This window comes from Ovis canadensis, chromosome 13 (genome assembly GCF_042477335.2).
Source record: "Ovis canadensis isolate MfBH-ARS-UI-01 breed Bighorn chromosome 13, ARS-UI_OviCan_v2, whole genome shotgun sequence".
Classification (NCBI taxonomy): domain Eukaryota; kingdom Metazoa; phylum Chordata; class Mammalia; order Artiodactyla; family Bovidae; genus Ovis; species Ovis canadensis.
The window spans coordinates 31,447,259-31,472,906 of NC_091257.1; the positions used below are offsets into that span (position 1 = coordinate 31,447,259).

At 38.8% G+C, this 25,648-nt stretch overlaps 1 protein-coding gene across 2 annotated transcripts; it reads left to right on the forward strand.

Annotated features, from left to right (window-relative positions):
• Positions 1 to 633: 633 nt before the first annotated feature.
• SEC61A2 (SEC61 translocon subunit alpha 2) lies at positions 634 to 24,019 on the forward strand. Of its 2 annotated transcripts, none has more exons than XM_069547250.1 (12): positions 634 to 796; positions 2,841 to 2,908; positions 4,188 to 4,253; positions 7,455 to 7,533; positions 10,706 to 10,837; positions 10,960 to 11,069; positions 14,869 to 15,022; positions 15,990 to 16,150; positions 16,462 to 16,659; positions 19,979 to 20,170; positions 20,617 to 20,693; positions 22,955 to 24,019. In XM_069547250.1, exons 1-12 carry the CDS (start codon positions 790 to 792, stop codon positions 23,139 to 23,141), a joined length of 1,431 nt encoding a protein of 476 aa, XP_069403351.1. In that variant the 5' UTR covers positions 634 to 789; the 3' UTR covers positions 23,142 to 24,019. The 2 variants fall into 2 exon arrangements, with proteins under 2 accessions (XP_069403351.1, XP_069403352.1); XM_069547251.1 differs by having other exon boundaries at positions 660 to 809.
• Positions 24,020 to 25,648: the final 1,629 nt, after the last annotated feature.

Genomic DNA, 25,648 nt, shown 5'->3' on the forward strand with positions numbered 1-25,648 from the left:
AAATTTGGGTTAGCAGATTGCTAAGATTATATGCTTTCCCTTACACTATGCTGTCCACGAAGGGACAAAAGAGACTAGACAGGGCAGACAGGGATTTGGGTCGCGGGGAGGGGGCGCGCTGTCCAGTGGTTAAAACTCCGCATTCCAAGGCAGAGGGCCATGTTCCATCTATGGTTGGGGAACTGAGATCCCTCAAGCTGCTCAGGAAGGCCATAGTAGAGAGTGAAAAGTTCACAAGCTATTAACTACAGACAAATTTCTGAAAACGTCCCAGCAGTTCCAGTAAGATGGAAGCATAATTAAGTTTGTTTGCGTCATGCTTGCGGGCTCCGGAGGCATCTCGGCTCCAGTCCTGGGGATCGAACCCGTCCTGCGCTCCTGGGGCGGTCGCTCTGGTTGTGTCCTGACTCTAACCCCCGGGCCTCCTGGGGGTCGAGGTCAAGGAGACAGCCCTTGCTGTACCCTGCGCTCGGAGGTGCTCACAGCGTAAAGACTGGGCAGCCCTGGCCCCATTGAGGGTCACACCTCCTGGGCTCCGCAGAAGGACGCCCACGCCGGCGGTGGCCATGGCAACGAGGCGGACGTCATCTGCGCAGGCGGCCTAAAGCCAGGCTGTCGTCAGAGGGTGGGGCCTGGCGGGGCGACAACGCGGGTCACGTGGGGAGGGGTGGAGCCTGTGCGGGGCCGGCCGGAGCGTGTCACGATCGGGCGCTGAGTCTCGAGCCGCGGGACCCTAGCGAAGGCCGCGCCGAGGCCGCTGGGCCCCGCCGGGCCGCCCCAGCCGCCGCCATGGGCAGTGAGTAGCGGTGGTAGGCCCTTCCCGAGGGCGCGGGCCCCTACGGGCCGCAAGCAGGGGGCCGGGCTCCGGTCTGGGGTCGCCTAGCCTGTGGGCCGGGGAGGCGCGGGCCGCTGCGGAGGGCGCGGGCCGGGGGCCTCAGCCGAGGCTCCTCCAGCCGTTCGAGGCCTAGCTCGGGCCGGCTGCGGGGCTAGGACCGGGAGGCCTGGGTCTGCGCATCTCCGTGGGTGGCGTGGAGCGGAGGACAGCGCGGGGAGGCCATTGGTTTTGGGGGCGGGGAGTTAGGGCACCAGGAGACACCTGGACCACTTTTAATTTTTCAAGAGCTTAGGAAACTCATATTTTTATTCCCAAATCACCCTTGGAATATTAGTTGTGATGAATGAAGCGCCCTGCCTTGTTTCATTTTTTTTAAAAGTGATGCACGGCATGTATTTTAGGGGAGGAAAGGAGGCGATTGGTGGCCTAGCGTTTTCGTTAAATTTTTCATTCCAGTCATTCTGTAGCGTTTACTGAAAACTCAACGTGTGTCAGGTCGTGTACGCCTTAGGGACAAGGCCTTAAATAATGGGAATCTTTCGAGGGCCCTCTCCCACACCCTCAACACCATGTATCTTCACAAATATACTTACATAGCTGTTGGGGTGATTGTTAGATGAACGGATTATCGCAAACCCAAGCCGCACGTGCACCCATTGGCCTGCTAACTAGTGGACATTTGAAAGGAATAGGAGACCCTTGGTCTTGAATTTGCAATATAAAGCATTACATTCTACAACACAGGAAGAGTGAGGTGGCAGACAAAAAAGCATTGCTTGAACATGAATATTCCAACACAGATGACCATAAACCAAGAAATCTGGGAGGGTAGCTTAGGTTGAAGTGGGAAGGAAAAGGGTAGGGGGATTCTAGGAAGTTTCCTGATGGGATTGACATTTGTTTTGTAGTAGAGATGAACACTTTCATAATATTCAGATTTGCTTTCGAAGTCGTCTTAAATGGTACTTGGGTAACAACCTGCTTGTGAGAATTTATGAATTCTTCTGTCAAACATCATTGGCCGCTGTCACTTTGAGAGATTTTATTAAAAAATCGTATAGTCAAATCAACCATACTTCAGTAACATAAATTTAGCAACAACAAAAAAGATGTTGTAGTCAACTGTTGGCTAACTGGCTGAAGTGTAATTGCTCAAGTCAGTTTTAAAACAATTTCATGATGTTAGTACATAGAATCCTGTGTGTGTAAGGGAAGAATGATCTTAACTAATAATCTAGTTGTGGATTTTTGTGTTTCTGCACATTACAGACATTGGCAGAGAGTGAATGATTATCATCTTCATCCTCCAGTTCTTTGGCAGGACTTGACTTCTCAAATTATAGCCATGCCAGAAGAGAGTGCCTATCCTAAAGTTTGGTCTATCTTACTTTTATACATTATGAGTTGTCTGGGAAAACAGTACTTTCTAATGAAATATAGTCATCATTCTCTGGGCTGAGGATTGAACATACACAAGTACTTTGAGGTTTTCTTATATGGGAGAGCGTCCAAGCAGTGAATAGTGACTTAATGAAATGAAGTAGAGATTGTATACAGTACTTTTAAAAACCTATCTAGGCAATTCCCTGGTGGTCTGGCTAGGACTTGGCACTTTCACTGCTGGGGTGTGATGTTTCTCACTTATGCATTTCAGCATGTTTCAATCCCAAATTGTCAGTCCTGCAGTTTCAGCTCATTTCTTGTACTTGCCTCCTTTTATGGCCTGTTTCCTTCCATAATGCATGTTCTTGTTGGTTGACTGCTTTTGCTCCTTTTGATACAGAGATGCTGACTGAATTACTCCTTTCCTGTATATGTAAAGGGGTGGGATTCAAGCATGAGGAAGCAAATTACTTTGAAATGGAGAGCATTATGATTAATTCATTTTGGAGGTGGGAATGGGATGGATTGCCATTAAAAGAACATTTGTATTTGATTCTGCAAAAATAAAAATCTTTTTTAAAACTTTGTAATAGGGGCATTTATTCTTTTTTCTTTTTAACAGTCAAATTTTTAGAAGTTATCAAACCTTTCTGTGCAGTTCTACCAGAAATTCAGAAACCAGAAAGGAAAGTAAGTATAATATTTTTGTAATATAGAGGGTAGCTAAGTGACTTACAGAAGGCAATGGCAACCCACTCCAGTGTTCTTGCCTGGAGAATCCCAGGGACTAGGGAGCCTGGTGGACTGCCGTCTGTGGGGTCGCACAGAGTCAGACACGGCTGAAGTGACTTAGCAGCAGTAAGTGACTTACTTTGTTAAACTAGCTACATTGATTTATTTTCCTCAACCTTTTTCTGGTTGTAACTGGAAAAATACCTGTTCCTTCTCTTCGCAAGAGGCATAAAAGTGAATAAAACTAGAGTAGACCTTTTAAATCTAGATAGTTTATCTCATGGTTTCAAAAACAACTGTTCTCTAAGTTGTAGCATTTCCAAACCTTATGTTTCTTTGGCCTGTGTGTTAGATAAGATACAGTATTCTCCTGCCTATTATGATCTACCACACTAGAAATGACCCAGTCTTTTGGGTCAGTTTTCATGCATACCAACTGTTTGACATAAATGGATTGCAACTGGGCAGGTATATACTTCTCATTTCTTGATTCATTCAGTTCAGAGGAAAAAAAATCACGGAAATGCATTCAAAAGATAGAGACTGCATCAATTAGTTCTTCCATCATTGTGGACTTTTGAAAGTAAGGCATTTCAATTCTGGAAATATTGTTAATCCCAAAAGTTCCCAGATGTTCCTCTTTTACTGTACTTTCAATTTCTCATGGAACTAACCAGAATAGGGACTAGAAAGAGATAAGTAAGACTTTTGTTAAATTTACTGTTTTATAATATTCAGAAATATATTTCTTTTTTTAACTTTCTTTGAGGTTATAAAAACAGTTGTTCCCGTTACATGTAAGGTATACTAAGAAACTATAGCTTTTCATAGTCTATGAAATACCGAATAATATTACAGGCAGGAAGACAAATACTATATGATATCACTTATCACAATAAGTGATGGCTTTGTATAGTATGGTGTTAACTGAAATGTGTAAATATTGGATGTGTGTCTTTTTATCCTTTTCAGTTTCAGCTAACGTGGTGCAGTGTATTAAGGCCTGCTTGTATTTAAACTATAGTACTTAATTCTCAGATCCAAGTAAAGAAAGATGCTTGAGAAGTTTAGCTGTTTGCTTTAGCTGCTACTCACTAGGGTGAAAGTATTTTAAGAGTAAATAATAAGAGCATGTCATGATGGAGAATGTTGGTTAAGCTTTAATATGCATTTTTGATTTTTTTTTACATTTGCTGTTTCTTGGTTTTGATTGATAGTTTTTTATTTTGTTGCACAGATCCAGTTTAGAGAGAAGGTACTATGGACTGCTATAACTCTCTTCATTTTCTTAGTATGTTGTCAGGTATGTAACCAAACACTGAATAACTGTCTGTACTGTTATTCTCAGGTCTTGGTTGGTTATAATTTGAGAAGCTAATTTTAGTTCAAATAGTAAATACACTGAATTATTTTGAGCATTATCTTTTTACAAAATTATTTATTGAAGTATAGTTGGTGGCTTAGACTGTAAAGCATCTGTCTACAATGCAGGAGACCTGGGTTTAATCCCTGGGTCAGGAAGATCCCCTGGAGAAGGAAATGCCAATCCACTCCAGTACTATTGCTTGGAAAATCCCATGGACAGAGGACCTGGTAGGCTACAGTCCATGGGGTCGCAAAGAGTAGGACACAACTGAGTGACTTCACACACACAGTTGATTAACAGTGTTAGTTGCTGATGTATAGCAGATACGGAATATAGGATATTGAATGGAATATAATTCCCTGTGCTATACAGTATTTGTTTACCCACCCAATGTATACTAGTTTGCATCTGTTAATCCAATACTTCCATTTCATCCCTCTCCCCCAGCCCTTGATAACCACAAGTCTGTTCTCTATGTCTGTGAGTCTGTTTCTGTTTTATAAATAACGTTGATTTGTGTTACATTTTAGATTCCACATATAAGTGATATCGTATGGTATCTACCCTTTCTGACTTACGTCACTTAGTATGATAATCTGTGGGTCCATCCATGTTGCTACATTCTTTCTAACAGCTGAGTAGTATTCCATTCTCTCTCTCTGTGTATACAGCCCATATCTTCTTTTATTCATTCCTCTGTTGATGGACATTTACATTGCTTCTGTGTCTTAACCATTGTACATAGGAGCATCATCATTATACATACAACCCACATCTTTTATTCATTCCTCTGTTGAGGGACATTTAGATTGCTTCTTTGTTTCAACTATTGTACATAGGAGAATCATCATTTCAATCTGAGTTGATAGTGAAATGATTCTTCTACTCTGTATTTCTTTTGGTTTCCTAGTGGGTTTAAACATATTTTCTCTTTTTCTCTTAGTTTTCAGTTAATGATCTTTATTCATTTTCTTCTTAATATTTAAAAAATTGGTTTATGACAAGTTTTTATATATATAAGTGTTAAACCTTTGACAGGTATCATGCAAATATTTTTCCGTTTTGTTTGCTTTTAATCATGTTGTAAATAGCATGTTTTAATTATAAGTCCTCCAAAGCCAAATCATTGTATTACTTTGCTTCTACTGACCAGCCCTTAAACATTTTGGGTTGCTCCCATGTCTTGACTATTGTAAACCGTGCCACTATGAACATTGGGGTGAATGTATCTTTTTGAATTAGAATTTTTACCTTTTCTGGATATATACCCAGGAGTAAGATTGCTGGAGTATATGTTAGCTCTATTTTCAGTTTTTCGAGGAACCACCTGTTTTCATTTTACATCAAAGTATAGGAAGGTTCCCTTTTCTCCACGGTAAAGATTGTAACTTTTACTTCCTTTACAAATGATATTGAGCAGCTTTCTCATGTATGTATTGAGTATTTGTTCATCTTTTGTAAAGTGTTTTCTCCCCAGATCTTTTTCCTGTTAAAAAAAACTGCATTATTGTCCCATTAGTGAATTATATGCCTTTTAAAATATTTTCTGGATACAAGTCCTTCCTCAGACATATGTATTGTGAAGATTTTCTCCAGTATTCTTCTAAATAGTTATCTCTTTTATGTTTTTGTCTATGGTCTGTTCCAAGTTAATTTTTGTGTATGGCATGAGGTAAGGTTAGGGCTCATTTCTTTCTATATGAAGGCTATCCTTTCTCCATTGAATTAACCTTGGCATCGTTGTTGAAAATCAGTTAGCCATTTAAGCATGGATCTGTTTTTGTACTCAGTTCTGTTCCATTGATCATATTCCATCATTATGGTAAACCATAACTTTTGATTACTGTAGCTTTAGACTGAATCCTATAATTAGGTTGTAAAAGTCATCCAACTTTGCTCTTTCTTCTCAGAATGATTTTGTCAGTTCTCAGTCACAAATTTGAATTTTAGAATCAGCTTGTCAGTTTCTTTAAGAAAGCCTACTGGGATTATGATTTTTATTGCTTTGAACTTATTGAATCTTCTAACCCAAGGGTCTGCAAACATTTTTTCTGTAAAAGGCCAGATGGTAAATATTTTCAGCTTTACAGCTAGAACCCAAGAAAACCCAAGAAGAAGAAACCTAACTTGAGTTATATTTCTTGAAGTGTCACATTTCTCATGACTTTTCCTGTCCTTAATTAATTTACGTATTTTATGTTATTTATTATTGTTTTTTTTGGTAATGGATTTACAGAGTTGCCAAGCTGTACCTTTCTGTCTTTCTCATGCTTAGGGATTTCTGCCCAGGACTGGTGATTCTTTTCACTGAATCACCAACAGGTTTATTTTCCCTTCCCAGATGCAGTTTAAGGGTTTGGGGTCTGTTGTTCTCCATAGTGTTTTTTAGCTTGAGAGAATGGAGGGAGGTGAGATCAGCTGAGAGAACTGCGGTAAATGCCACCTGGGCTCTGCTCTCTCACTAGACTTTTGTTAGTGTCTTCTTGTGAGGGTCCTCTACCCAGCAAATGCCATTAGCAGCCCCCTTAAGTTGGGACAACCGAAATTGTCTTCTTAGACAATTCCCAGATATCCCCTGGGGGACTAAGTTGCCCCAGGTTGAGAACCACTCTTTTCTACTTATTACCACAACATAGAAACATCCTGATACTAATATAAGCTTCATAGTATAATTAAACATTTTTTTTTTCATAGTATAATTTTTAATGGGTGCATTCTACTGTGTATATTGTCTTCAGTCTTCTATCATTGGTATCCATAGCTTTGCAAAATTATTCTGTGACTTGGTAGTTATATCCTATACTTTAAAAAAAAGAACATTTTCTTTAATTGCAAAAACATGAAATTTATCATCTTAACCATTTTACATGTGCAGTTCAGTAATGTTGCATATATTCAGATTGTGTGTAGCACATCTCCATACTGATAAGGAGTATTTACTGGTGAAGAGTACTGATTTCCATTGTTTATATTTTCCCTAAAAAACTATACATTTAAAGTATTCTTGTTTGGTTAGAGAACTTGAGAAGTAGTGGTTTTTTTTTTTTTAAGTATTGCAAGTATTGAGTGAATGCATTATTAAGTTCAAACTTAATTTGTATAATACATTTTCATGAACTCTTTTATGTAATCCTATAGATACCACTGTTTGGAATCATGTCATCAGATTCTGCAGATCCTTTCTACTGGATGAGAGTTATTCTTGCATCCAACAGAGGTATGTGCTGCTTTTCTTTTGCCTCTGTACTAGTGCATCGTCTTATATTTTTATTGAATATTAGTATTTCTTCAATGAGTGGACTTGTTATAAATCATAGGAAATGACTGAGTGGTTTAAACATAAAACTGAAATTCATTGGAAGGATACTAGTTATTTTTGAAATCCAAAGAGGAGGTAGAATAGCTTAGTGTTGGGGAGAGAGAACCAGGCAGTCTTCAGATCTCAGCATCAGGGGCTAGCTGGGAATCTTGTCTTTGTGATTTAGCTTCAACAGCTCCTGGGTTTTTCGGTTCTCAGTTCATAACTCCAGGTTACCACGGTTTACACCTAACCCAGCCAGCCTTGTTTAGAGTTTCAGGGTTACTTAGTACAGATTTGGGTGCTGGGATTTCCTCTTATGTTGGTATTTTCCTGGAAAAAGAACATTACTGGGAGTGGCTGTTCCATTTATCTCTTTTTTATTTTTTATTTGGAAGGGATGTCTATATTCTCTGTGTTGTACAATACATCCTTGAGCCTGTCTTCCACTCTGTAATTTTCAACCTCCCACTCCTCAACCCCTATATTGTGCTCCCTCCCCTGAGCCCTACCCTCTAGTTTGTTCTCCGTATCTGTGGAGAACAAACAGTATCTCAGTATCTCCATAACTGAGACTGCTTCAGCTCAGGTCAGTTCAGTCACTCAGTCGTGTCCGACTCTTTGAGACCCCATGGACTGCAGCACTTCAGGCCTCCCTGTCCATCACCAACTCCCGGAGTTTACTAAAACTCATGTCCATTGAGTCAGTGATGCCATCCAGCCATCTCATCCTCTGTCATCCCCTTCTACCGCCTTCAATCTTTCCCAGCATCAGGGTCTTTTTAAATGAGTCAGTTCTTTGCATCAGGTGGCCAAAGTATTGGAGTTTCAATTTCAGCATCTGTCCTTCCAATGAATATTCAGGACTGATCTCCTTTAGGAAGTAATGGTTGGATCTCCCTGCAGTCCAAGGGACTCTCAAGAGTCTTCTCCAACACCACAGTTCAAAAGCATCAATTCTTCTGCCCTCAGCTTTCTTTATAGTCCAACTCTCACATTCATCCATGACTACTGGAAAAATCATAGGTTTGACTAGATGGACCTTTGTTGGCAAAGTAATATCTCTAGCTTTTTAATACGCTGTCCAGGTTGGTCATAACTTTTCTTCCTAAGAGCAAGTGTCTTTTAATTTCATGGCTGCAGTCACCATCTGCAGTGATTTTGCAGTGAGACTGCTTATTTTGTTATTATATTCACTAGTTTGTTGTATTTTTTAAATTGCACATGTAAGTGACACCATATGGTATTTGTTTCTCTGGTTGACTTATTTTACTGTTATTTGTTCATTTTAAAATCCATTTGTGAGAATTCTTTGCCTCTTAAAGATTTGAGCTCTTTATTACTTGTGTTTGAATATTTTTCTTTTAACTATATCCTGTCTTTGGCCACATGGATGTTTCACAGTTGTATCTAATCATATCATCCACCTTTTTCCTTGTGGTTTTTAGGTATTTTGTCATGCTTTGAAAGGCTTTTTCTTCTCCAATATTATGAACATATTCACTCCAAGTACTTGTGCTTTTTACCTTTTATGGTTAAATTTTCTAAATATCTGGCCTTTATTTTGTTGGAAGTCATGAGATAGGGAATATAGGCTTAATTTTCTATACATGTCTAGTCATTTGCCAAGGTTCATTTATTCTTCTTTTTCCTACTGAGTTGAAGTGCCATATTTCCTAAATGAAATGTTCATTAAGTTTGATTGGATTAATTTTTGGACTAGATCTATTTGCAGTTTAAATTTTGGTGATTTGATGTAAAAAGACATCTACCCACCTGCCTACTAGCTTTAACAATGACATGTTTTTATCTCTTTACCATTAAAGAAGTATTTGAAAAACACATGAAGTCCATTTAAGATGAAATCTTTCTCATATTAAAGGTACCTTTTCAGCATTTATAAAAGTTAGGAATTAAGGTTGTGATGTGACAGAATGACCAATGGAAACACGGTCTTGGCTATATGGAATTATTAGTTTTGCATATTATCTTACACGCTTGGTGTATTTGGTTTTCTTTCTTTTTTTGTTTTTTGCTAAAAGTGTAATGCTTATTTTCTACAATGAAAAATTTTAGAAAATAGAGGCAAAAAAAAAGAATAAAAATTACCCATAAACCCACTGAGTAAAAACAACAATAAAAACATCTTTAAAAAATTTATTTTATTCAAAAATAGTTGATTTACAATGTGTTAATTTCTGCTGTACAACAAAGTGATTCACTTATAAATTTACATACTATTTTATATATTTCTTTCCATGATGGTTTATAATAGGATACTGTTCCTTGTGCTGCACAGGAGGACCTTGGCGTTTTACCTTTTCTATATAGTAGTTTTTATCTGCTAATCCAACCTCCCAGTCAATCCCTCCCACCCCTCTCCCCCTTGGCAACCACAGGTCTGTTCTCTATGTCTGTGACTCTGTTTTGTAGATAAGTTCATTAATAGTACAAACATCTTGATAGCCAAACTAAAATAACAGGAGATGATTTTCCATTTAAATAGTCAATCAAACTGTACATGCTGTTTTTGAGTACTTTTTCCTATCCAGTATGTCATTAACATTTTTATGCCATTAAATATTCTACAACATTGATTTTGATGACTTTTTATATCATTTTAGATTTTGGATTGAAAGAGACACAACTGTTCTTAAGTATCATTTCTTACTAGTTTGGTATTTAATTTTTGGACTTAGTATATAATTTTAAAATTCTGCATTAAAATGTTTAGTGTAAATTTTAAGAACAGTCAGTGATTTTGGACAAAAATCTTGGACTATTTCTTTCAAATGGTTTCTTTCACAATTTAAGTTTAGAATTTACAGAAATTTACATTTTTGTGGTATTTATAGTAATTTTGAGTCAATGTGTTGTGAGATTGTGTTAATAAATGAGTTTTTTTTAGCAATGTTTAAGGAATGAGAATTTTCTTGTTAACTTTTAAGCATATATTTCAGTAGACATAATTTTAAGGACTGGGCCACTTCTAAACTAATCTCTATTGGGTATGTGCTATGTGTGCTAAGTTGCTTGGTTGTATCCGTTGGGTATAGTAAAGATTATTTACTTCTTTCCCCTTCATTTACAGGAACTTTAATGGAATTGGGTATCTCCCCAATTGTAACATCTGGTTTGATCATGCAGTTGTTAGCTGGAGCCAAAATCATTGAAGTTGGAGATACACCCAAAGACAGAGCCTTGTTCAATGGAGCCCAGAAATGTGAGCATCAGGACAACTAAAAAGTCTTTCCCAAATTTGAGAATTTTGTGGTAAAGGTGTTTTTCTAGTCTTTCTTTATCTTTGGTTGTAAGTATGTCCTCCTTTCCCCCCATTTTTGTCAGTATTTGGTATGATCATCACCATTGGGCAAGCCATTGTGTATGTCATGACGGGCATGTATGGGGATCCTGCTGAAATGGGTGCTGGAATCTGTCTCCTTATCATCATTCAGGTAAGAAATCCAATGTTTCATACAGAGATAACAAAAACAGTTTTCTTCTGTAACAATTCTTTAGATGACTAATGTAGTCATTTTCTTCCTTTTGAATTATTTTACTTAATTATATTTTGATTACTGAAGTGACATATAAGTTGTATTGATGTAAAAAATTAAAATTTATTGCAATAAAGTGTAGACATGTAATAAAAGAATTATGGATCTATCAGCCGTATTTCACTGATTCTAAGATGCACATTTTGATGTCTCTGAAATCAGGATGTTCTCTTAGCCCTGATGGTCTCTTAGCAGTGCTGTCAGCCAGGCAGTCGTTGGGATGGTCACTGCCTGCATGTGTATGTCAGCTTGGCCATAGCTGTTTGTATCGTCCTTACATCACTGGGTTACGTACATTGTTGATAAAACATGCTGTTGGGTTTACTTGCTTTTTAAAATGTCTTGCAACAATCTGCTGTGATTTGTTACTGAACAGTTACTGTATATAAACAGGCACAGAAAGAGCAAGCTAGATGATAAACATCTAAGTCTAAACTTTTTATAAGCAGACAATAAAAATTCTTTATAACAGGTTATTGTCATAGTTTAACTGTAGTATTTTTTCCTTTCTCAGTGGCACATAATAATGTTACAAATAATAATATCTTGTAATCAGTGAAATACCATATAAGCACACATGTATATATCCTGTGGGTTTTTTAAATGGATATATTGGAATAGAATTTTTAAAGGCCAGCATCATTTTTCCTCCACTGAGAATCTTAAAATGTGTAAAGTTTGAAAGATATTTGAGGACTCCATTTCTCTAATGCGGTCCTTAAAAATCCTTTGGAGAAGTTACCCAGGAATGCATTGTACTTAAGTTATCTAATAGTATTTACTGTATTTTGAAAAGAAGCTTGTGTAAGTTAAACACTGAACATCTAGGGTCCTAGTTATCTAGCAAATGCCTCTTGTTCACTCTATGAAATTAGGATTAATTTAGGCAAAAATTTTTTTAGTGGTCAAAAAGATCAAGATCAGAAAAATAGTTTAAAATAAAACTAAAACACTCTTTTACTAGTGTGTGTATACATATATGTATATATGTATTGAGAAATGTCACCATTTTCAACTGGCGTGGTTAACCATCTTTTTTAATAGGAAATCTTACATGAGAAGCAAATCATAGTAAGAAGATTGTATAGTGAGTATGAATTAGACCAAGGAGAAAGGGATTGTTAAGGTATTTATATGTTATTCATTAACATATCATAGGGCTTTTCTAAATGAAGTGGAAATATTTTGTCTTTTTCAGGGGAGGCATTTTTAATGGACTGTAAGGTAGTTTTCTGAGCCCCTAGTGAGTTCCCATTTGGAACAAGGTACATTTCTTTAAAGGATAGCTTTGTCATTATTTCTTCGTTTAAAAAACACCTTGAGTGGCAAACTTAAAACCCCTGGGAATTAGAGGAAGAAGTGTTGCAATAGATGGGGAGAGAAGGTCCTCTGGAAACTGGTTTTAGTATCTTTCAGTACTTCAGCGTAAGGATGCTGAAACACCATTTCTTGCCTTATTTTGTTTCTTGATAGCATTTGCTTTATGACCATGGTTAGAATAACCCTGCTTTTTAAAAGACACTCAGCATTGGCATCTATCTAGCTCTTAGAACATTATACATCAGTAAAACTTTTTTAGTGTTTTAGTAAGGGCATATTTATATTCTTAAGGAACTTCAGCTAGACTTCTTGAATAGTCAGTTATGAATTTGAATTGATAGAGAAAATGGAGTTATTTTAATTTTTCAGTACCAGAAATCAAGGAGGAGTTAAATTTCTGGAACAAAGCAAGTAAAGTGGGTATATACTAAGTTGTTTACATAAATTCAGGTGCACAAATATTCGTCTTGTGGTTAATTCTTCTAGTGTTAATGTATAGAGAAATTTTTCATGTTTGATGGTACATATGGGTAGTGACCCATTGCCTCTTTTTAAGGCATTGCTAACATTGAAAATGAGTGGATTCACTGAAGAGATATGATTGGATCAGTGTGTTTTCACCTAGAGATTTTGAAAACTGTTTGCATGCTGTTATGTAAGGTATTTCTCACCTTAATTATTACTGTTTTGTTCACATGGTCAGTGTTTTTCCACTGTTGAGTTTTGGGATCTAAATAGGGGGTCTTGAATACAGTTTTCAAAAAGAATAGACAGTATCAGTGTGCATGGGACAGAGTAGAGGTAAGTATTATTTTGTCCAGACTGAGTTGTGTGTGTGCACATGCACGCATGAACAAGGCTGAGATGTGTTATTTTTAGACACACTTTAGAGGTTCATGTGTACTGAACACTCTAGAAAAGCATGCAGTTAGTATTCAGGTTTTTATCACTGTTCCAATCAATGAGATGCTTTCAATTCTGATTTCTCATTCCCTTCTCATAGGCATGCATGCTTTTTTTTTTTTTTAACCATCATTTATCTTACTCTTTTCAGTTACAGAAACCATTTCTCATTTATTTTCCTATAATTCCTTTGTCCAGTTAGAGAAGCATGAGTTTGATTTTTACTGGATATACACAGATCACCCTCCTGTCTGATGGGCATGGGTGTGAACAGGGTTTTGAAGAATTACTGCTGTTTCAGAGCTGCCTGTGTGGCTTTAGGCAGACGGTTTAATCAGAAACCCATGATAGCACTTTCTGGTTAGCCAGTGGTTTGTGGACCACCATCATGCTCCATGCGGGGTGGGCTTCTCTATTTCTGATGAGGAGTATGTACCTGTTACCTAATCGTGGTCAAAGTAAAATCTCAGTAGTTAAGTGCTAGCTTGTCTTTAATCTGGTCAGATTGGTAAACTTGGTTTTCAAACAGTGAATAATTCGTGAGCTCTCTTAGAAGTTTTGAGAGTTTTACCTTTTTTACAGTCCATTGAAATTCAAACTGAAAGACTGTAAGTAGACAAATTAGGCTCTGTACAGCCATTGAAATGACAACTCAGAGAAAGAGAAAACAGAAAATGTAAGGTAAGCATACTTCCAGTGGTATACTGGGAGGGAGTCATTTGACCACAGAGGTCACTTGCAAAGCTATGGAGTATTTCTGATTGGTACATACTATTACTGAAGTGTCTTCTCCAAGAGGAAAATCGAGAGTTTTCAATTTCATATAAAGTTAGTATGCTCTCATTTTTTAAAAAAATTATAAGCTTAAGAACCTGGTAAACCCTTAATTGTCTCAGATTTACATTTTGTCATTGTATGTATGCATTTTTACATTGTTATAATCTGTGGACATATTCATGGTCTACTTTTCAATTCCTTCTGTGTATATTTTATATTACGTATAATACACATATAAAATATATAATACTTAAAAAATGTATCAGCATAGTTCACATGCTCTTCCTTTAATGGCCTGTAATATTGCATCTTGTTATCGTAACATACTTCATTTGGTTTTTCTCTTCCTTGAAACTATTTGGAATGCTCTCAGTTTCTTGCTGTCATAAACACTACAACTGTGAACATTTTTGTTTCAGGGTACTTCTCAATAGGCTTTATTTAAACATTGTAGAGAAATATAAATATACTTTAAAAGTCAAAATGTCAGCTTTATAATGTGACAGCATTTCCAATCCTCTGATTGCCGAACTGGCTTCCAGTGAGGGTTGAAAGATGCAGAGAGTCATAATAGTGATACTGCAGTAGCTAGGTTGTAATGTTGAAAATGCCTGTACTTTGAAAGTAGTCCATGGTGTTCACTGCCCCTTTCTGAATTTATTCTTGCTTCTGCTTACTTGCATTTCTTTCCCCACAGTTGTTTGTTGCTGGTTTGATTGTGCTGCTGTTAGATGAGCTGCTACAGAAGGGTTACGGCTTGGGGTCTGGGATTTCCCTCTTTATTGCCACCAACATCTGTGAAACCATTGTCTGGAAGGCCTTTAGTCCCACTACCATTAACACTGGCCGAGGTACAATGCACAGGGACACAACTGCATGGGTTTGGCTGGATGTGTGCTGAGAGGAGCACGAGGTGGGGGAGCAGGTGGACCTCCGATGCCCTGCTTTGCTGTCCTGGGCAGCAGTGGAAGGCAGTGCCAAAGCGAATAAGCGGAGATTGGTGGAGTATGAAGTATTACTCCAGAAAGAATATCGAAATGTTAGCCTCTGCTCATTTAAAAATTAAGTGATTGCAGACACTTAAAAAATCTAATTGTCTAAGCCATTGCTCCAGAAGTCATTGATTTTGACTGATTTCAGCACTTGCAGCAGATACAAAGGTAGTGGACTAAGATTTTTCAGATGGGTAAGGAAACGTCATTTATTGTGTCATCAGAGAGCATGAGTGCTTTTGCTGCTGTTCTCCCTGGCTTTATAACAGCACCTACATTTTGAAATACTTAATTGACTTTTACCTCACCCACCTCCACTTCTCTGAAATGCCATCCAAGATTTGTAATGGTTGACATCTGACCTGACCCCAGCCTTAAGACAGGCAGTAGCAGTGATGGCTTATTAATGTACTTGGTAAAGTGAGCTTGAAGGCCACCCTGGTAGGGGAATGTGGATCTTTTCATTCTGACATCTGTTTGCTGCTTTGCTGCTGCTTTTCCCCGTCTCCATCCCCCTCCCCCAAAGTAAAGGCGAGGCCAACCATTATGAACTAAATATTTGCTTTGGTTTATTCTTCTTTGACTGTTTTCATCAAGAATAGTCTCTTGAGAAAACTTCAAATTTACACTAGCAAAAGGAACATTTGCCTCAGAGATGTCAGTATTTTTTAGAAGCTCCACACATGGCTGTATCATCAAGTAAACTTAGTTGAATTATTTTGACTGCTGTTTTCTGCCCTGTACTGGAGCTTCAGGGTTGCTTGTTTTGACTCTGGGACAACTTTGGGTGATGAGGCTCCAGCTGATTTCTGTCTTGATTCATCAGGTACGGAGTTTGAGGGCGCAGTCATAGCGCTCTTTCATTTACTGGCCACCAGGACAGACAAAGTCCGAGCCCTGAGGGAGGCTTTCTATCGTCAGAATTTGCCCAATCTCATGAACCTCATTGCCACAGTTTTCGTGTTTGCTGTTGTTATATATTTTCAGGTAAGTATACCATCTTTGTTGAAGTAAGTGGGGTGTGGATTTTTATTCTGCTCTTAAAAGAAGAGCATGCCATTTGAATATTAGTAGTTAACAAGTCAGCATTTCAAATCTAGTTAGGCAACTAGAGTTCCACTGTTCAGTAGATGCTGAGCTGCAGAGTATCCGAGGTTATGAAGTAGAGAAGGGTTTCTGTTTCTGTGTGTGTGTGTGGAAGAGTTTGCTAGCACCATCTGTGCAGATTTTCTTCTGTGACTGTCCAGATTTGTGCTGTGTGCAGTCTCTCTGACTCACTCCTGAGCTTCCTTTTTCAGGGATTCCGTGTGGACCTGCCCATCAAGTCAGCCCGCTACCGCGGGCAGTACAGCAGCTACCCCATCAAGCTCTTCTATACGTCCAACATCCCCATCATCCTGCAGTCCGCCCTGGTGTCCAACCTGTATGTGATTTCCCAGATGCTCTCAGTCCGATTCAGCGGCAACTTTCTAGTAAATTTACTAGGACAGTGGGCCGTGAGTATTTCATTATTTATTCTAAGTATTCAGATTTATTGTAATTCGCATTTCATGCTTATATTTTTACCTGAAAGAGGTGAGCCATAATTGAAGCATTTACTGTAACATTTTCAGGTTCATTTATCTATAGCACAGTTTATCATTTATTTGGAAGTTGTAAACTTGTAAGCATTGTGAAACTAAGACTGGAAAATAATACTTTGTATCATTGTACATCTAAGACTGTGCCAAAGCCTTTGACTGTGTGGATCACAGTAAACTGTGGAAAATTCTGAAAGAGATGGGAATACCAGACCACCTAACCTGCCTCTTGAGAAATCTGTATGCAGGTCAGGAAGCAACAGTTAGAACTGGACATGGAACAACAGACTGGTTCCAAATAGGAAAAGGAGTACGTCAAGGCTGTATACTGTCACCCTGCTTATTTAACTTCTATGCAGAGTACATCATGAGAAACGCTGGGCTGGAAGAAACACAAGCTGGAATCAAGATTGCTGCGAGAAATATCAATAACCTCAGATATGCAGATGACACCACCCTTATGGCAGAAAGTGAAGAGGAACTAAAAAGGCTCTTGATGAAAGTGAAATTAGAGAGTGAAAAAGTTGGCTTAAAGCTCAACATTCAGAAAATGAAGATCATGGCATCTGGTCCCATCACTTCATGGGAAATAGATGGGGAAACAGTGGAAACAGTGTCAGACTTTATTTTGGGGGGCTCCAAAATCACTGCAGATGGTGACTGCAGCCATGAAATCAAAAGATGCTTACTCCTTGGAAGAAAAGTTATGAGCAACCTAGATAGCATATTCAAAAGCAGAGACATTACTTTGCCGACTAAGGTCCATCTAGTCAAGGCTGTGGTTTTTCCTGTGGTCATGTATGGATGTGAGTTGGACTGTGAAGAAAGCTGAGAGCCGAAGAATTGATGCTTTAGAACTGGTGTTGGAGAAGACTCTTGAGAGTCCCTTGGGCTGCAAGGAGATCCAACCAGTCCATTCTGAAGGAGATCAACCCTGGGATTTCTCTGGAAGGAATGATGCTAAAGCTGAAGCTCCAGTACTTTGGCCACCTCATGTGAAGAGTTGACTCATTGGAAAAGACTCTGATGGTGGGAGGGATTGGGGGCAGGAGGAGAAGGGGACGATAGAGGATGAGATGGCTGGATGGCATCACTGATTGGATGGACGTGAGTCTGAGTGAACTCCGGGAGTTGGTGATGAACTTGGAGACCTGGTGTGCTGGGGTTCATGGGGTCGCAAAGAGTCAGACACGACTGAGCAACTGAACTGAACTGAACTGAACTGAACTGAAGCATTTTTACATCTCATTTAAGTGACCTTTTAGGTTAAGATTACAGTTGCTCTTATGGAAATGACTCCCTGTTTTGTAATCTTACTCCACTCTTGTCTCGAATAATATTTTTTTCAAAGAAACAATTTGCTGATTATATGGGAGTCTGAAATCATCCTCTCCTGCCTCCCCTGTGGTTTTTCATATTCCAAATGGCAGCAAACTAGTCTGTGATTAGCTGGAGAAAGGTATGTAATTACTAGTGAAGAAAGAACAGAGTTGCTAAAAATGGAATCCAGTAAATTCTGCCTTCCTCTTCATCATAGCTCCTTCTGAAGTACTCCAGCCACATTGTGATCAAGATGTGAGTTATTGTAGATTGAATTTTGACTAGTTAAAATTTTCAACGGACCAAGGAGTATTTTTCCCTCCTAGAACTGTAGAATTAGAGATGAGTAAGACCCTTTATTGTTTTCAGAGTATGTAATTCTAGAATTTGTATTCCCCTGAAGAATTATTTTTTTTAAGTCATTCCTGAAGTATGGTGTTTATTCTGTGCATTTGTCTTAGTGTGCTACTTTTGTATTATAAGTTGTAGTGACATAACTTTCTGCTTTTGCTGAAAGCTATTTTTTAAAATATAAAATTTAATAGGATGAGACTGTAACTTGAATGCCAGTTGAAAGAAGTAGGATTGCTTTTACCCATAATACAGTTGACCCTTAAACAGCATGGGTTTGGGCTTTAAGCGTCTACTTAGACACAGATTTTTTTCAGTAATAAATGCTTCAGTACTGCACCATCTGCAGCAGGCTGAATCCTGCGATGCAGAGGAGCCGTGTACACAGACGACTAACCATAACTTATACATGGATTTTGCCTGCGTGGAGGGTCAGTGCCACAACTCCTGCAACTGTTCAAGGGTCAACTAGACTCCCCACTCATTTTACAGAAATTGGATTACCTGTGGTGGGGGAAAGGGCTGTCCCTCCCCTTAAGAGTTGATGTGCGTACTAAGTAACTTCAGTCATGTCTGACTCTGGCGACCCTATGGACTGTAGCCTGCTTGGCTCCTCTGTCCATGGGATTCTTCAGGAAAGAATCCTGGAGTGGGTTGCCAGGCCCTTCTCCAGATCTTCCCGACCAAGGATTGAACGCATGTCTCATTATGTCTCCTGCCTTGCAGGAGGGGTCTTTACCACTAGCGCCACCTAGGATAAACTTTGGCAGTAATTACCACTATGATAATATCACAGTAATAAATCTATACAACTACTCAGTTGTATAGATGGTGTTGTGATCTCAATGAGATTTTCTTTAAAGAGAATTATTGGGAAGTTTAATTTGTCTATAAACAGGGCATTTGATTTGGAGTTAGTGATTCTTGGGGCACAGTAAAGGAATCATTTGGAAATTGTAATTTCAAGAACAAGACATTTTAATCATTGCATCCAAAAATTGCTTTCCCACCCTGTATGCCCGGAACTTTCATTTAATGTAAACAAATATATGCTAATCCCATTTCTTTGACTGTAAGAATTCATAAATGTGTGAATAACAAAATTCAATTACAGATATTTATTAAAAGACTTCTTTATAATAGAGTTTAGGTAGCGATGTGTTAGTCTTGTGTTAATATTTCAGTTGATTCCATTCTTCGTAGTGAATAAATGTTGGTGTACTCTTACATAATTCAGAAAATTTCATATTCTAAATGTTGTCAGAGATTGATGTAAATGTAACCATATTCCTGTCTTCAGGAAGAGAAGGAAGTCTTCTCATAGTTGTATTACAATGTTTTTAAAAAGTTGCTCTTTCATTAGTATATTCACAATGTTTTTGTGTAATAGACACTATATACTTTTGTTAAGACTGAAGATATTTTAGATACAAAAGTAAATCCTTAAGTTAACATAGAATCATAAATTGTAGGTGCTTTGAGCTTAAGACATTGTTATACTTTCTGAGGAGTTTGAAAAGTCACAGAAATGTGACCATTTATGCTTGTTATCCTTGTTCTGTAGGATGTCAGTGGGGGAGGACCTGCTCGTTCTTACCCAGTGGGGGGCCTTTGTTACTACCTTTCTCCTCCTGAGTCCATGGGCGCCATATTTGAAGACCCTGTCCATGTGGTTGTCTATATCATCTTCATGTTGGGATCATGTGCATTCTTTTCTAAGACGTGGATAGAGGTGTCTGGTTCCTCAGCCAAAGATGTAAGTATCTGGTTTATTTGAAAATGAAAAAAATTCATAATTTTTAGGTGTCAAATGATAATAGATACACTTACTTTTGTAATTTAAACTCTTAATTCATACATTCTTCATGAGGTAATGTCACCCCTAAGGAGTTAAAAACTAGTTCCTGGAAAGTGAAAAATTCTTAGATTTTTACAATGGTTTGTAACCTTCTAAAGCTCAACTCTGCCCAACAAAGTCTTATTCCTTAGTTCCCTTTATGGAGGTGACAAAAAGCAGATTGGGAAACCTCAGCTTAAGATACACATAACGTGCTTGTGCAGCAGCGTAGCCAGGGAACGATGTTATGACAGTGCCTACTTCAGCCTTCTTATACTTTACTTGTTAGTATATGGAAGTCACGTCTCATAGAACCTGGAAGTAAAATAAGAGTTTGATTTTTAAAATTGTTTTTCTCTTCACAGGTAGCTAAACAGCTTAAAGAACAACAGATGGTAATGAGGGGCCACAGAGACACCTCCATGGTTCATGAGCTTAATAGGTAAGGAACCTGTGTTCAAACCAGTGTTTGATAGGCCGTGGGGTGGGGAGGGTATTACATACAGTGTGCATGGACTTGGTTTTTTAATCTAGCTTTCATTTGCTGTCAGATATTACAGTCTTCAAGTTCATATTTGAAGCATTTTTCTTCTGCTTACCACAAAAGAATCAAAATTTAACACAAAATTGAATTATTCTCCACATCAAAATTGACCCCTAAATTACTGTTTTAATTGAAATTGTGTTCCCTTCACTACTCACCCTTTGTTAAATGCTGTAGGTCAGAGGTTCCCATTGTTGATTGGCTGCACTAAAAATCACCTGGGAGCTGTTAAAGATTATTGCTATCCCACCTGTACAAGTTGAGATTTATTTTGTCTGCAGTGGGTCCCAGGCATCAGTTTATTTTTTGATAACTTTTTTGAGATATAATTCACATATCCTGTAATGTAGTCATTTGAAGTATATGGTTTAGTGGGTTGTTTTTTTTAGTATACTTTGAGTGTGTAATGATTACAATTTTAGAAACATTTCCATCACCCAGAAAGAAACCTTGTACCCATTTAGTTATTCCCCATTTCTGCCCAGCCCTCCCAACTCTCAGCCTCAGGCGTTTTATTTTCAATGGATTTGCCTGTTCTAGACATTTCATATAAATGAAGTTACATGTGATCCTTTGTGAGTATCTTCTTTCACTTAGTGTAATATTTTCAGGGTTCATCCTTTGTGAATAATATTCCCTTGTATAGCTCTGTGTTCAGTTTATCCAGTTGATAGAAATTTTGATTGTTTCCACTTTCTGGCTGTCACGAATAATGCTGTTGTGAACATACTTGTACAGGTTTTGTGTGGATCTATGTTTTCATTTTGCTGAGTGGAATTGTTGGGTCATGTAGCAACTGTGTGTTGAACGTGTTGAGATACTGCCAGACTCTTTCAGAGTGGCTGTCCCATTCTCCATCCTACCCCCCAACTCTGAGCCTGTCCTCACCAGCAGTAATTCTTATTTTGATGTTAGCCACCTCATGGGTATGAGTGTTATCTCATAGGGGTGTTCCTTTTTCATTGTGGTTTTGATTTGCTTCTCCCTGATGAGTAATGATGTTCAGCATCTTTTCATGTGTTACTTAGCCATTTGAGTATGTGCTTTGGAGAAATGTCTCTTCCATCTTTTTGCATATTTAAAAATTGTAATTGGGTTATCTTTTGTTTCTGGGTTTATTTTGGATGTTTCTTGTCAGGTATATGATTTGTAAACATTTTGTTCCATTCTATGGGTCATCTTCCCACTTTCTTGATGACATCCTCTGATGCTCAAGTTTTTAATTTTGATCAAGTTCAGTTTTTCTATTTCTGCTTTGTGTTGCTATTGGTGTTGTAGCTAAGAAACCAAGGTCACAAAAATTTATCCTCTTATGTTGGTATCTGTGACCACTCTGAGCCAATTTTTGTGTTTGGTGTGAGAAAGGGGTTCAGATTCTTTCTTTTCCATGTAGGTAGCCACATGTTCCAGAAGTGCTTGTTGAAAAGGCATTGGTATTTTATTTATTTAGAATATAGACTGGATATAGAGAATGGTAAAGTGAACCTCTGGGTCTCAGCTGCATCCAGCTTTAGTTGTTAGCATTCTCCCATTCTTGTTTCCTATACCATCTTCCCCATCCCCCCCACCTTTTTTTTTTTTCCTGTCTGGAGTATTTTAAATACAATCTCATATTTTGTTTGCTTTCTAAATTTTTGGCTGCACCCCAGGGCTTGTGGGACCATAATTTCTCCACCAGGGATTGAACCCACGTCCCTGCATTGGAAGACAAAAGTCGTAATTGTTGGACCACTGGGGAAGTCCCACAGTCCCGTTATTTTTAACAGTTCTCCAGGTGATTCCAACATGTTGCCAAGGTTGAATTACTGTTAAAGAGGATCATCCAAATCTTATCACATAAATTTGCTACTTAGGAAAACATTTTGAAATTCACTGCTTATCTAAGAGAGGGAGCTAAAAGGTTACCCACTTACAAACAATACTAAATATTCCACTACTGAAATGACAGTTGAGGATTCTCCTCTCCTGGCATGAAAATCACGTATTGCCTTTCTTGGCTGTTAACTGGTTTCTTGAAATGAGTCTGATCATGCCCTTCATCAGTTTTCATCAGCATGTTAACTGGGTGCCCCCAGATGAGCCATCAGTACTGCGGACAGTTCCCTTTAGTTGAATCACCCTTCCGCTGCTCCGCCTGACTCAGGGTTTTTGTCTTCCAGGTACATCCCCACAGCAGCTGCATTTGGGGGCTTATGCATCGGCGCCCTGTCGGTGTTGGCCGACTTCCTCGGGGCCATTGGCTCTGGCACTGGAATTCTGCTTGCAGTCACTATTATTTATCAGTATTTTGAAATATTTGTTAAGGAACAGGCTGAAGTTGGCGGGATGGGTGCTTTGTTTTTCTAAGTGTTCCAATATTTCTTTTTGTGTGTGTGAAAGGAAAAATATTTGGATGCATTGTTTTTGTCAGATAATGCTGGCTCCCCTTTCCTTCTCTCACAGTTTGTTTTCAAGTGCTGACCGCCCCATTCCTGAAATGGGCACGGAGCTAAGCCTGTGTGCAGCATTAGTACCAGCTGCCTTAACACTGAAGTTTACATTACTCATTAAAATACATACATGCAGTGTTGCCTGTGATGCTGGAAACCAGTGTACCCGCCTTGCCATGTTCAGTCGTGACGGTGAGATGGTGACGTGGATCAGTTTTGCACACGACATTCAAAACACTCAGTTTCCCCCCACTTGTTTAAAAATAAATGTAGTTCAAATTGCCACTTTCCAGTATTTTTGAGCTTATTTAACGAGTTCTGGAGCATTTATATCTAATCTATATTTTAGATATAATTACTTTTTATACTTTTTTAACTCATAGTATCCACATTCCCACCCTCCCCCGTTTTATTTGTTCCTCCACAAAGCGGCCACTCTGTCCAGGGGGGCAGAATCAAGCTTTCAGTCCCATCTGTCACCAGAAACAACTGCTCAGTTCCTCTTGTTTTCCACTCCCCTCTCCTCCTAGGGACAGCACAGCCAGTGCTGTTTTGCAGTATTGGCTATGCCTTTGAATTCCAACAGGCCACTTGACAATACCCTTCAAGATAATATGCCCCCATTTTTTTTTCTTCTTAAATTCCTAAAGCAAACATCAAATTCTCAAGCAATGTTTGTAGTTCAGTGGGGGGGTGAATGACGAGTAATTCATGCTAGGGATTTGTGTATGTTGTTGTACTTTACAGCAGCAACATGGGTGTAAACAGTAGACAATAAAATTTTATTTAATAAAACTTTCAGTTGTGTTGGAAAAATAAAGTCTGATATTAAAAGATTTCTAAGATTACTTGCATAGATCCATTGTGTTCATACAAAATTCATCCTGAGATATCTATTGCAAATGTATTAGTTGAATCCTAAAAATATGGAGAGACAGTGACCAACAAAATAGCACTTAGTTTTGGGACTGACGTTTGGAAAGAACAGGGAAAAAATGTTCTCAGTGTCCCAGTCTCTATTTGAAGCAGCACAGTTTTTCTTATAAGTAATTCATTTTTATTTATTGTGCTTTTTTAATTGTCCAAAAAGATCAAACTTAATTTTTCAAGGATGTCTTTCTCATTAGTATGGTTTTCTGTCATGGTTGACTTTCTTAGTAAGTACAGGAAGTTTATCTCCTTTAGCTGAGGATCACAAAGCCAACTAACTAATTTTAGGAGCAAGGCGGCAGAGAAAATACAGGCGGATAGAACAGTAGGTATGTCGATTGGAAAGCATCTCCTGGGGGCCTTGGACCACTGTTACCATGGAAATAAGACCCAGTGTTACAGTTGTTTATCCCCAGAGAAGGTGGAAATACTGCTTTTAATCTAAACTTTCAACTTTACCATAGGGCCAGCCAGTGAAAACAGACTGCCACTTCTCAAACTGACCGAATTTCCAAAGCATAGCCTTTGATACGGAGAACATAAACTGCATTAGGGCTATCACTTCTAAACTGTGCCCTCAGGAAAAGGAAAAGGCGCAAAGGACAGGTGGGTTACAAGTCTCTCCCCTGCACCAGCGTTTTAGAGTAGCCTTATCAGTGCCATGGGAGTGGTCTTGCAAGAGTTGGCCTGTTTGGAGACGGCTCTGTGCTTGGGCCTGCGTATTTTCTGTATCCCTCAGCGCCTCCTGATTTTGAAGGAGTAACGACAAGAGCCTTGAGTCCTCAAGAGAAAGGACTACAGTCTCTGGAGAATCATGATGTCCATGATTAAAAATAAGGACTTTTTTTTTTTAAAGGCAGTGGGGGAAGGCTACCATTAGAGCAACTAGTTGGGCCTGAATCTTCACAGTATTCAAACAGAGAGGAGACGATACATAAAGTTCACTGGTTCCACAATTCTTGCCATTCTTGTTTAGGATGTACAATATAAACATCTATTTTTGCTCATAAAAATACCTCTAGGTTAGACAGTGAACCTGTAGACAAACTATATTCTGGCATTTTTGTCATTAGTCCCCTGATTTTATATGGTTATGAGGGGCCTGGCTGACCTCTGGGTCCAGGCCTGGAACCGAGATTCAGGGATAGCCAATGAGAACCACCCAGAGAATTGTGCACCTAGCAGGCAGTAATGCTGGAGCCAAGCTCGAGAGGCAAGAAGATGGCCAGTGACACTGGTGGACCTTGAGGGTGTTGGGGGGCGGGATGTGAGCCAGAAACAATCCCCCGTATTTTCCTTTAAAGAGCATACATACTTGCTAACCATGCTGGCTACACACCTGGTTCAACACCAAGTGAAAGAAACAAAGTCACTCAGTTGTGTCCGAGTCTTTGCAGCCCCAAGGACTGTAGCGCACCAGGCTCCTCTGTCCATGGAATTCTCCAGGCAACAATACTGGGGTGGGTTGCCATTTCCTTCTCCAGGAGATTTTCC